Source organism: Mercenaria mercenaria, chromosome 14 (genome assembly GCF_021730395.1).
Source record: "Mercenaria mercenaria strain notata chromosome 14, MADL_Memer_1, whole genome shotgun sequence".
Taxonomy (NCBI): Eukaryota; Metazoa; Mollusca; class Bivalvia; order Venerida; family Veneridae; genus Mercenaria; species Mercenaria mercenaria.
Genome location: NC_069374.1, coordinates 61,237,935 through 61,250,310, shown reverse-complemented (window position 1 = coordinate 61,250,310; position 12,376 = coordinate 61,237,935). Strand labels below are relative to the sequence as shown.

Below are 12,376 nucleotides of genomic sequence, written 5' to 3'. Positions count from 1 at the left end.
AAAAATAAATGTGAAATAACAGCATTTACTTACTTCAAACAATCAGAGCAGCAAATCCTACACAAACTCGATCACTCGGTAGAGTCAATTTATCGCCGTTCTATTCTAAAATTGAATTTCCCATGGAGATAGGCAATTTAATCTTTTCAGAAAACACGAAAGAAACCTATATTCCAAATTTACTTCCTAGCTATATTTTATCATTCAAACGCAGTCCATTCATAATCAATGAGCGTGAAGTTGTACAATATCAGCTTTGTAATATTAGTCTGTCCTCAAAAAGACGAATAAAATTTAAAAAGTACACGTTAAAGTTTTTTTTGTTTTTTGTTGTTCTTTTTTTTTTTTTTTTTGTTGTTTTTTTTTTTTTTACATTCTATTTCTAACTTATTTAAATATAATCAACGGGTATTTCCACAAGAATGTTAGAAAAGCATGCAAAGTTAACTACAGTACCACATGTTTATTCACACAATGTCATTGGCTTTGATACAGCTATTACATTTCTTCGGATAGTTTATCCATTTCACAAAGTATTATTTATTTTGTCCTTTGCCTCTAGTTTTGAGAGGGTTTTTTCTATTTTAAATGCCTGGTATGGATCTTAGTCCATTTTCTGCAATTCGCTTTCATAAAAAGTTCCTTTAATTTCTTCATCTTGCAAATGGTTCAGCCTGTATACAGGCAAAGTTCCTCTGTAATAACGTTTTGAAATTCTGAACAATTCTCCACTGTACGTTTGATTATATGCACACATAAACTCATTTCTCAAATACGTAATCCTTACATAGTCACCAGTTTTGTATTCAAATCGTTTGAGCTTTTCTGATGTCTTGTGTGTCTTGTTCTGCACGAAATATGTTGATTGACATCTCGAGGGCTGAGCGCGAATCTATTGTAACTGTATTTGAATAAAGAACAAGATACAATAGTTTCGCGCTCAGCCCACGATCTGCTGGTGTTGTACTAATTGTTCTATGATAGGTCTGGTTATAATTCCCAGCTATCTCGTGTAGTATGGGGAGATAACTGTAATCGTCCTTATACGTAATTATAAAGTAACGATTGATCCTTGATTTTAACGTCAATATAGCCCGTTCCGCCACTGAACTTTTTGTCTCATTCTGCGTCGGAGAGTAAATGATGTCGTGTTTCTTCATGAATACTTTAACGGGCTGTGCTCTGAACTCCTTACCTAAAAAATATCAGTACTTGAAAAGTGAACTTTAATATCTATAAATTGTCATTCAAATTGAAAAGGTATATTTATAAAATATAGTTGTTTAAAATCTAAATGTTGATGTTTGACTACTTTTCATACCTTTGTCAGTGATAAGACGCTGAGGAGTTCGACCAGACTTTGAGAATATGTCTTCAAATGCTTCTGCGACCTCATTTCCAGTTATAGATTTTAAAGGTCTAAGCCAGACCATTTTGCTAAAGGTCCGATTACGAGTAATATATATTTAACTTCGTCATTATATTTCTTGAACTTGCTCATGTAAAAGAGGTCTGCTTCCCATAAGTCAATTCCGGCACTAACGACATGATTTCTTTCGAACCGTCCTCTCACAGGTTTATGTAAGCTATAGGTTTCTTGATTGTGCAAGAATTTTCTTATTCTTTGCATTCCTATGTCATATTTTCTTTCACTTTTCACAGTTTTATATAACTTTTGTGGTCCACTGAAACTTCCGGGATGTGATGGATCGAAATAATTTTTTTCTCAAATATTCCTCAAAAGGTGCCATGTCTTCACAGTTCAAAGAACGAATGATACAAATTGCCAAGTTAACATGATTTTATTCCATGTCATCATCGCTGTTATCACTTTCTTCCATCTCCACATCCAGCTCTTCAAAGATTTTTCTGCTTTTCTTCAAGACTCTTTTCACCGCAGATGTCAAGCTGGTTTCTCTACTCCGGAGATTGTCAATTAGTTCAAATATGACACGATGGGTAGCATTTGTCAACAGTGGAAACCAGTATATTTCGAGCAACGACTTGTATCTTTCATAGAAATTTTTCTCTGCGTATGGCTGTGTCCGTTGTGTTGACATGTCTGTGGCGTCATCTTCGTCTTCTCCATCGTCAATATATTGATCGTATAATTTACTGAACCTGTCTTTGTTACATGCTTGAGCAAGGTGCCACAGATGTTTATATCCATCATTATCTTCGACGCCATCATCAATTTCATTTTCATCTTCTAATTTTGCCCTTTTAGCTGGGGATTCCCTGTTTTCTGGACATCAACCACTTTTAACGTGTCTCTGAACATCGTGCACTAAATCAAATAAGAGCCCACAATCGTCACAGGCTTGCCCTTTATCTGCCATTATATTTTCTTCGTCGATGTTAACAGTTTGAACTCCAACTAACAAATGACCCATGCTTCCAGCGTTTTGGTCTTTTATACAGTCTTCTGTGCGCTCTTGCATCTGACTGGTCAATACGTTTATGTCTTGATTCAAATTGTCTTCTGTCCATTCTATGGCATATTTCAACCTGTCATTTTCTGGCGTAAAATGTTTCAAATCCACGAGCAAATGCCCGTAAGGGTTCGGTGTAGCTTTGGTGAAGGCTTTTTGAAATTTTTCGGTAGCTTTTTTAGTCGGATCCTTGTTGGCAAATAAATTCTGGTTGATGGAAATCACAGATAGAGATCTGTGCTGCGATCCCTCAGTGAATTAATCGGTAATCATCCTATCATTTCCGGTTCACTAAACAGGTCGTCTAAAATGAGCAAGTTGTTGAGTCTAGGATCAAAGAAATCGTCGTCCACCAAGTCTGCAGGTATGCCTTGAACGGATTCCACCTGCGGTAACACGGATCTGATAATTACTGTATACAGGTGCTGCCACCTTTTGTAAAGCCACACTATTCTCTGTATGTCTGACTGGATTCTAGTGGTATGGTGCGGCAACAAGTCCATCACAAAAGTGTTTTTCCGCAAGCGGAAAAGCTCTTAGGGTCCTCTTGTAATATTTTATGAAGTTGAAGTTGCTGCTGCTGCTGCTTTTCCTGCTGCTGCTGACTGATAATGTTTTGTTCTCTGTATGAACTTGGATGTTTGACCTTTATATGTCTTTTTTAAATCTTGAAGCCATGCATACTTCTTATCACAAAATTGACATTTATTGTGAGTCATTTTTAACGATACGCACACCTCCGCGTGCTGAACGGAAACGAAATCGTGCTTATGAATTTATTTTAAACTTTTGAATGCGATATCATTTCCACCTAATTATTGTATCCTTCCTAGACTTTCCATGTCCGAATCCATGACCCTGTAGTTTTCCGCCTTAAAACGTTTTTCCTTGTCATAAAACCCTAATTATCTTCAAATAAGTGAGCGACGCTCACTAGAACTTACAACAACTTTCAGCACAGGAGTCATTACTAACATTCGTCTATACTTAACACCAACGGATAAGAAAATACTATGAATGTATTAATTATCAATACCTCAGCACTAACCCCCTTACATATAACGTGATCTCGACTTCGATCCTCGCGGCGTAGTTCGGCTATTTAACGACATGGTCGATATCATTAGTCTCTCCACCTCTGATTCATGTGAGGAAGTCGGCAGTTACTTGCGGAGAACAGGTTTGTACTGATACAGAATCCATGAACACTGGTTAGGTTAACTCATTCAGGCCTGATAACTTATCTCTGATAAGAGTCTAAGGGTTTATCTATAGCTGGAGTCTACAGCAAAAGTGATAAACTGATAAATCCTGTACAAGGATTTTGAACAACATGCACATGCCATGCAAAAAAGATTGTAACTGGGTCATTATGAAATACAGACTCACCAAACTTCATATGCATATTGGGCATACTTGTAAATTTCTTGTGATGTAAGTTAATCCAATATATTTTGTATTTAATTAAATTCCAAGGCTTGAATAAACACAAAACACTGCACAATTACACTGAATTTTCCTGATTTCACAGACTTTTCACTTATTTTCTTTTTATTTTCATTGAATAACACACTTTCAAGGAAGCTGGTAGTGTTTATTCTAATTTTATATAGAAAAAAATGTAAAAAAGCTATATATATATATATATATGTATATATATACATGTATGTACATTATTTACAATAAAATCTGGGCATGCTGTCAAATAAAATCATTTCACTTATATACAGTAAAGTACAATATGTATGTGTATTTTTTTTTTTTTTTTTTTTTTTTTTTTTTTTTTTTTTTTTTTTTGGTTTTTGTAGGGAAGGGGGTGCTTAATTCTTAAATTTTCTACCAACTCCTTGATGTTCACTATATATTTTTTCCTTTGCGCTTTATATATTCCTGTATTTTACACATATCGAATAATGAATAACGCGCACAATTTCACTTTCGCATAACTAGTCGCGACACTGCATTGGCTCAATAAACACACATTTCTAATTTAGCACACTTTCAAGACGGCATGTAATTATTTTGAATTTTTAAAATGCAGAAATGTTAAATAATTTATAGACATTATAATGAAACATATTTACATCAAATGCCATTCTTGTTGACTGACAGGTAATGATGATACCATATAGGGGCCGCGCCATGAGAAAACCAACATAACGCGTCTGCGACCAGCATGGATCTACACCAGACTGCGCTTACGCGCAGTCTGATCTAGATCCATACTGGTCCGAAATACACTATGTAAGGTTTTTCATGATGCGGCTTATACATACACAGATGCTGTTGTAAATAGAGAAGTTAAGCAGTAAATTTATAGATTTTTATATTTATATTTATTTTATTTATTATTTTGTTAATGAATTACAAGCCCTCTTGATGTTCAGAGATTTAATTTATTTACACACTGGTTTTGAGCACTATTTCCCAAATCGCTCCGGAAATTTTTCAACGTGGTACGGCTTATAGCACTCAACACAAAGATTCACTCCGCATTTTTCACAACCATACTGTGTTTCGCGTCGCTTTCCATTTTTTGAACACATCTTACAGGTTCGCCTTTTTCCCAAATTAGCCGGCCAGCATATCCTGCATTGTAGCTGAGTATTTTCTTTGAGCACGTCGCGTTTCCTTTTCTGCATAAAGTCCCCAATTAGCTGCTTTGCGAGTTTCTTTCGAAAATCCAGTTGTGTCAGTGGCTTAGGTTTTCCTGTTCTTGTCTTCTGTTGGTGATTTGATGATTCCTTCATCAGAATATAGGCTCCGACTATGGCAAGATCAACTAAAAACCAGAAAAGATATTTCCACCACTTGGCTGACTTGCGCGCTAGACTGTACATTGCCCGTAGCTGATCCGCATGGTCAACACCGTTCAAGTACTTTGTGTAATTTCGTACGGACTCCGGGCAAGAAACATCTTTCTGACTTCCGTCTTTCTGCCTTCGTTGAACTGTTGTCTTCGGCGTTGTTGGATCGAAGTTTGTAGATAAAATGAATACGGTCTTCTTGTCCCTCCAAGCTGTCGCAACCATGTTTCCTTTCTGCATCGTGATAGATGTCCCTTGTTCCTTCAGCTTCTGCTGTTTTATTTCGTCCGGAATTCCTCGTCTGTTGGATCTAAATGTTCCACACGCGTAAGTTCCTTGCTGTTGTAATTCCTCGAATAGTCCTACCGTAGTGAAATAATTGTCACAATACACATGATGTCCGCGATTCAAAATTGGTGTTACTAAATCCATCACAACTCGTTCCCCTAAACCCTTGTCTCCGTCACGGTTCTCCTGACCTAAATACACTTGAATGTCATTCACATATCCATTGTGAGGGTCCGCCCTTACCCACACTTTGATCCCACGTTTAGTCGGCTTCATTGGCACATATTGTTTGAATCCTAAGCGACCGGTATATCCAATCATAGCCTCATCAACTGTCGTTTCACGGTGCGGTTTATAATTGGCCATCAAATTTACACGCACGGCTTCAAGAATCGGTCGAACATGTGAAAGTTTGTCATGGCCTGGTTGTCCGCGTGCCGGATTGCATGATGTGTCAGCTACGTGGAAGTACTTACTGATTTTATCATACCGATCGCGTGTCATTCTCTCTTTTATTCCACATGGACTAAACATAGGATCACTACTCCAGTACATATCCAAATTTGGTGCTGCAATAATCCCCATCACAATCTGAAATCCAAGATAGGCTCTTATTTCACTAAATGTAACGTTCCTCCATTTATCATCAGGTTTCTCCAGCTGCTTTTTTGTTGCATATTTGTTGGTCTCATCCAGGATTTGTTGAATCATCTGGGGTGTGAATAATAAATTAAAAAAAATTCATTTCAGTTTTATTTACATCCATAATCGCGGAAGGTCCCGGATTTCCACTAAAAACGTTAACATTTATCGGTCTAAAATTTGCACTCCATTCTTGTACCCCACCCACTTCCTCGTCACGTCGGTTCACATTCTGTCCCTGAATTAAGTCAACTAAAGGCACATCGTCGTCAGAATCATCGTCACTAGACATAGAAATATCTGAATCATTCACGGTTTCATTAAATCCCATCATATATTCCATTTCTGTGTCGTCTATATCCGAAAAATCATTGTCATGAAAGCTCGCCATGTTTACAATTTTTGTTTTTCTTTCGTTTTGAAACTCCCGCATTTACATAAGAATAAAACAGATTATACTTGTCCAATCGAAAAAAAATTTTAACATCATTGCGAAGTTAAAGCTTTTATCTGATTGGCTAAATATTTGGGAAAGCCCTTTGTGTTTATAATTTTAAACCAATCAAACGTTTTTTAACAAGGGGTTGATCACGCATTAATACGGGACCCGACTTACGCTATATCGTTATCATCACGCATTAATAAGGGATCCGACTTGGAGCGCTTATCTCATATCACGGATTTTCAAGGGATTAGGCCTGAATGAGTTAACTGCCCGCCGTTACATGACTGAAATACTGTTGAAAAACAGCGTTAAACACAAAACAAACAAACAGACTCTAGAGCGGACCGCCAGTATTGATAAGCACACGAAAAAAAAAACAACACTTTACGCGTAAGGTAAAACCATACAACCTCTCTTATTATAAAGGGGGATAATATTTAAGGATGAACGAGCGTTTTTTCGTTTCAGGATATCGGCCATTTTGAAAAATGTTTCTTCGAATATTGCTTTCTAACAAAAGTTTTGCCAAAAAGTAATGCTAAATAATTAAAATATGACTTATAATGTACCATTTAACCAATTAGATTCTACTTTTTGCGAAAAAAATATCACCCTTATTTTTGGCTGGCGTTTGCCTAAAACTGACGTAAGATTCACAATGGGGTAGGAGTAGGTAATTTCAAATATATATTAAAGTAGACCAGGTTTGGTTTTGATATTTTCCTGACTGATACATATAATGATAAGCTATCATTGAAATGAAAGTTTTTAAGATTGCACTTTATAATATTTAGAAAATATAAATTAAATAAAAAAGAACAAAAAATATCAAAATTTACCAGTTTTTATCAAGGTTTTTTTCAAAATAAATCTCTTAGATGCACGGTGACTCCAACTTTTTTCTTTCCATTTTGAAGCATGTTTGTGTGTCATTAAAGTTGCAAATTTTTTGAAAATCTTTACCTCAGATTTTTTTTGTAGATCTAAATACGTTTTTTCAATTGAAAATAAAGTGGGTGGGGTATTTATGTCAACATGTAAAAATGAAAGAGATTTGTTAGTGACAGTTATGCTTATATAATACTGACATCACCTTGTATTCATATTTATCTGTAAGACCTGAAATTCTTATAATATTAAGTGGGATATTATATGTTTTATACTGTGACAAGGATGGACGTACCGGCGACAATAACTATCAGAACAAATCAACACCCTTTACAATATTTACAAATTTATTTACAAAAAATGATTATTAACAATGAAAAAATGATAAATAGAAAAAAATGATTATAAGAAAGAAAAAAAAAGAAATCAGAGTTCAGTATCTCTAGATACAAAGTTCACTGACAATTCCGTTGTAACGTGACGTGGCACAGTTGTTTCAGTAAATTTCGAACTTTAAGTAGCACAAAAAATATAACATATCTTCAGATAAAGTCCCTTTAAACCGTGAATACGTTGATTCCGTTTTGGCTCCCTGTGGTGGTAGGTGATTGCATCCCTGAGCTGACTTTAGAGGATAACAAAAATCAGCGTCTTTGCGGTTTTCGGCACAACCATGGGACGAAAGCTCTGCGCTGGGAAAATCACATCTAGGCGAGTGAAGACAAATGAACCTCGGGTATTGTACTTCCGGGTTGTGACATCATCACCAGGTAAAAATCGTCTGGCGGAAGAAGCTAAAATATGTAACATATGGTAAGCACCGTAGCAAAACAAATAAGTCAGGGCATAAAACTGCTCCTTTGGGTACACCATACCTCCGTAGGCTCCCATAAATAATACGTGCTACTTATACAAAATATATGTGCTACTAAGTTCAGACGTCACGTGATTGAAATACGTCACTTATTACTTCCATTATTACAAAAATTAATTACTTAAAAGTCTAAAATTAAAGTATGAAAAAGATATGAAAAGTTTATGATGAAAAAATATAGTAATGGAAATGATAAACTGCAGCTATTATTTACAACTACAAGTTAACAAAATCCAATGTAAATCAAACGTTATATCATAGTTGGTATCGATATCGCATCAAATGCCATACAACAAAACGGACATTGTATGTATATGCTATAGACTGGCACAATATTTCATATTACAATAATATAAATTACATACATGGTACTAGACTTGCCATAAAGATTTATACATTACAGTGCAATGCAGTATCGACGTTCCATAACAACGAAATGTTTGACATATGTTTTTGAAACAGAGTACTTTACAATTATCATGTTACAGATTTCAGTACAAATCTTACATCTTATATAAACGAAACATTTTAGACTCCTCTTTCGAAATAATTTACAAAAGTCTGAAAAATTTAATAAATTATCCTGACATACCGAAGCTAGCCAAAATCACATGCCGAAAAGTAAATGTTACAGAATTCTGTAGAATGCACAAACATTTACCAAATAAAAATCGTAATGCAAAAATCATACAAAAATCTAACAAATAAATTTTTTACCTCGATCGAGCATAAATTTCTAGCAAGAAAAATCAATCTGACATAGATTTGTCTAATGTCGGAATGTGGTGAGCGCTAGGCATATCTAGTCCAGTCTATTTGTAGGGTAATGTCCCGCCAAATACTAAATTTCATTGGACTCACGGCTAAGCCGTGGACTCCGACTATTTGCTTTTCCACGGGAATCATGATATAGCCGGGAAATCTGACTACTTTGGCGCGGATTGAAATTGACAATTTGAGGCCCGTTGTAGTGGTTTTGGGGATAAAAACATGAATAACTGAAGTTTATAAAATATCAACTTTCTTATTACTGAACCGAATTTAATAAAATTTACATGGAAATTTAAGTTATGAAAGACAGAAAAACATTTAAGGTATTTTATGCGTGAAATCTGACATTTACCTCAATAACTCAAAAATTTACAAAAAGATGATGCAATACCTGCATTTACACTACAGATACAATAAGGCCCGTATGTCAATTTGTGACATATACAGTACCACCATTTTTCCAATTTTACAAAATTTCTGAAATGCTTAAACAGTTTGTGAAGAAAATGCCCTATAAAATTAAAACGAGTTCGGTGACCTGTTTTTTTTTTCTTCTCTTGTTTGTCTTGGAAACTAATGTCTTTTCAAGCTCACAGGGTATGAAAAAATTCTTAACGTTAGAATTAATTCGCTCCTACATCTTTAAACTAAAAGCAGACGAACGTTTTTATCCACATGGGTGGTTATTGAATAGGTAGCTTAAACTGCCGAATGATTTCTTTATGGTCAATATAATAGTATGGTGTATTTATTTAAATGCTACATTATTTGTTAACACCTGTTTGACAAGTGTGGCACGCGTCTAATATTAATGTTTATAAAAGTAAATTCGTGAAATAAATAAATATAGGGTGTTTCCGTTTAATAAATCATCAGAGAGGTTATTTATGATTTAATCCTTCCTCAAAACATCGTAGTATCTATTGAACTCATATTGATTATGTATTAGTAATAACCCACCCGTCTTGTTCCCTCATTTTCCCCCAAAACAATTATTTAAATACTTTAAAAATATAAAATAAACTGTTGTTTTCTCCCCCAATAGATACAAAAGATGACTTACAAGTGTGAACAATGCTAGTTACTTAAACACCAACGTACGGGAAACCACTGGAAGAAACACTCGTGTGATATATGTGGAAAATGTTTGCCAGGAAAAGCAATTTGGACCAGCATAGGAAGAGGCACGGTAGTTTGAACAATGTGCACTGTGATGAATGTGGGCAGGCATTTAGTCGTCCATTTACCCTCCAAAGGCACAAGGAGCATGCTCACCAACAGGGTGGAGGAAAAAAAGAACTTCCGATCACACCACAGGCAACGGTTATATAATACGACTGAGAAAAGAGGATAATACCAGAGATTTTATACCATAAAAAAGATCAAGGAACAGCGTATACCGAACTTTAGGACCACGGCCTCTACATATAAAGTCACCTTTCAAGACATCGAAGTGCGGAGGATGTGCTGTCAACTCTGAAAAAGCTGAGGGTTTTTTTTGCTCTTTTTGAGGACTTGACAAGAGAAGCCAAGATTTGGTTAGGCTCACAGTACAGACTCCCTCGCTGGATTACCAAATTATCATACCTTTCCTAACAATACCTCAACGTGAATACTGAAGTTCCTGACAGAAAAAGGTGTATCATACGTATATGAAACACCGATAACTTGTGCTGTGCCAGGGATATTGTGACAGCAAAGGCTAAACTCGACCAACACGAAATATGGGGGAGTGTAAGAAATGGTAATAAAATACAAGGAGACCTGGCTAGAGAACTTCACAAGTTGGCTAATGCGACACCTGGAACAAGCGGGATTGAAGGAGTGAAAATGTTTCAGAAAGTGTTACATGACTATCAAATTCATGTAATCTCGAAAGAACATTTCAATGGAATCATTTACAGCGGACCGGTGTAACAGCCCAATTTTTTCCCCCAGTCAGTTCTTTCCCCGGGGAAAAAACTGACTAGTCAATTCTTTCTCCCGGGGAAAAAAGTCAGTTTCTTCCCCACCCCCCCCTAGTCAGTTTTTTCCCCCTTAGAATTAGTTTTCTGAAAGGGGAAGAAACTGACTAGTTAGTCAGATTTTTCCTCGGGGAAAAAACTGACTAGTCAGTTCTTTCCCCCTAGTCAAGTTTTCCCTTTAAGTACTGGTTTCTTTCCATATTGTTATTAGGGATAAAAGTGTCTATTCATTTTCCATTTAAATTTCAGATGAAATAGGTATTATTTTTCATTTGAATAAACCTATATGTTTCTTTTTTTGTAACTTTTAATCAATGTTTTTTTTTGGCAAATCAAATTTTTTAACTTCTGTTTGATTGCCATTACTATTCAATATCTGTCAGGTGCGGGAAAAAAATTGACCGGTCTGTTCTTTTCCGCCTAGCATATACTTTTTTCTGACCTGTCAAGTGGGAGAAGAATTTGACTGGTCAGGTCTTTCCCCCCTAGCCAGTTACTTTACCTATCAGGAGGGGGAAGAAATTGACTGGTTAGTTCTTTCCCCCCCCCAGCCTGTACTTGACCTGTTAGGTGGGGGAAGAAATTGACCGGTCAGTTTCCCCCCCCCCAGCCAATACTTGACCTGTCAGGTGGGGGAAGAAATTGACCGGTCAGTTCTTTGCCCCCTGGCCAGTACTTGACGTGTCAGGTGGAGGAAGAAATTGATCGGTCAGTTCTTTCCCCCCTAGCCTGTACTTGACCTATCAGGTGGGGGAAGAAATTGACCAGTCAGTTCTTTACCCCCTAGCCTGTACTTTATTTTCAGGTGGGGGAAGAAATTGACCAGTCAGTTCTTTCCCCTCTAGCCAGTACTGGCTCTGTTAGGTGGGGGAAGAAACTGACTAGTCAGTCCTTTTCCCCTAGCCAGTAATTTACCTATCAGGAGGGGGAAGAAATTAACCGGTCAGTTCTTTCCCCACATGCCAGTACTTGACCTGTCAGGTGGGGGAAGAAATTGACCGGTCAGTTCTTTCCCCCCAAGCCAGTACTTGACCTGTCAGGTGGGGGAAGAAATTGACAAGACAGTTATTTCCCCCCTAGCCAGTTCTTGACCTGTCAGGTGGGGGAAGAAATTGACCGGTCAGTTCTTCCCCCCCTAGCCAGTTCTTGACCTGGCAGGTGGGGGAAGAAATTGACCGGTCAGATCTTTCCCCCTAGCCAGTACTTGACCTGTCAGGTGGGGAAAGAAATTGACCGGTCAGTTCTTTCCCCCTAGCCTGTACTTG

General features: G+C 36.7%; 2 protein-coding genes across 2 annotated transcripts in view; both read right to left on the bottom strand.

Annotated features, from left to right (window-relative positions):
• The window catches only part of LOC123527006 (protein mono-ADP-ribosyltransferase PARP12-like), a 41,728-nt gene extending 41,488 nt beyond the window's left edge, over positions 1–240 (bottom strand). The window contains exon 1 of the mRNA XM_053522665.1: positions 34–240. The gene's annotated coding sequence lies outside the window, so the exon portion shown is untranslated. The remainder of the gene's footprint in view (positions 1–33) is intronic.
• Positions 241–1,802: 1,562 nt separating this feature from the next.
• Positions 1,803–6,560, bottom strand: LOC128548212 (piggyBac transposable element-derived protein 4-like). The gene is made up of 3 exons (XM_053522664.1): positions 6,369–6,560; positions 4,944–6,238; positions 1,803–2,238 (listed from the first exon to the last, which is right to left on the bottom strand). Exons 1-3 carry the CDS (start codon positions 6,558–6,560, stop codon positions 1,803–1,805), a joined length of 1,923 nt encoding a protein of 640 aa, XP_053378639.1.
• Between the last annotated feature and the right edge of the window lie 5,816 nt (positions 6,561–12,376).

What these genes read in the sequence shown, in the direction of transcription:
- LOC128548212 (XM_053522664.1), bottom strand. Translation starts at nt 6,560, where the DNA reads ATGGCGAGCTTTCATGACAATGATTTTTCGGATATAGACGACACAGAA. An exon ending in GTGACGAGGAAGTGGGTGGG is followed by an intron (nt 6,239 to 6,368) that starts GTACAAGAATGG and finishes TTCACACCCCAG; the next exon opens with ATGATTCAACAAATCCTGGA. An exon ending in GGAAAGCGACGCGAAACACA is followed by an intron (nt 2,239 to 4,943) that starts GTATGGTTGTGA and finishes TCCAGAAAACAG; the next exon opens with GGAATCCCCAGCTAAAAGGG.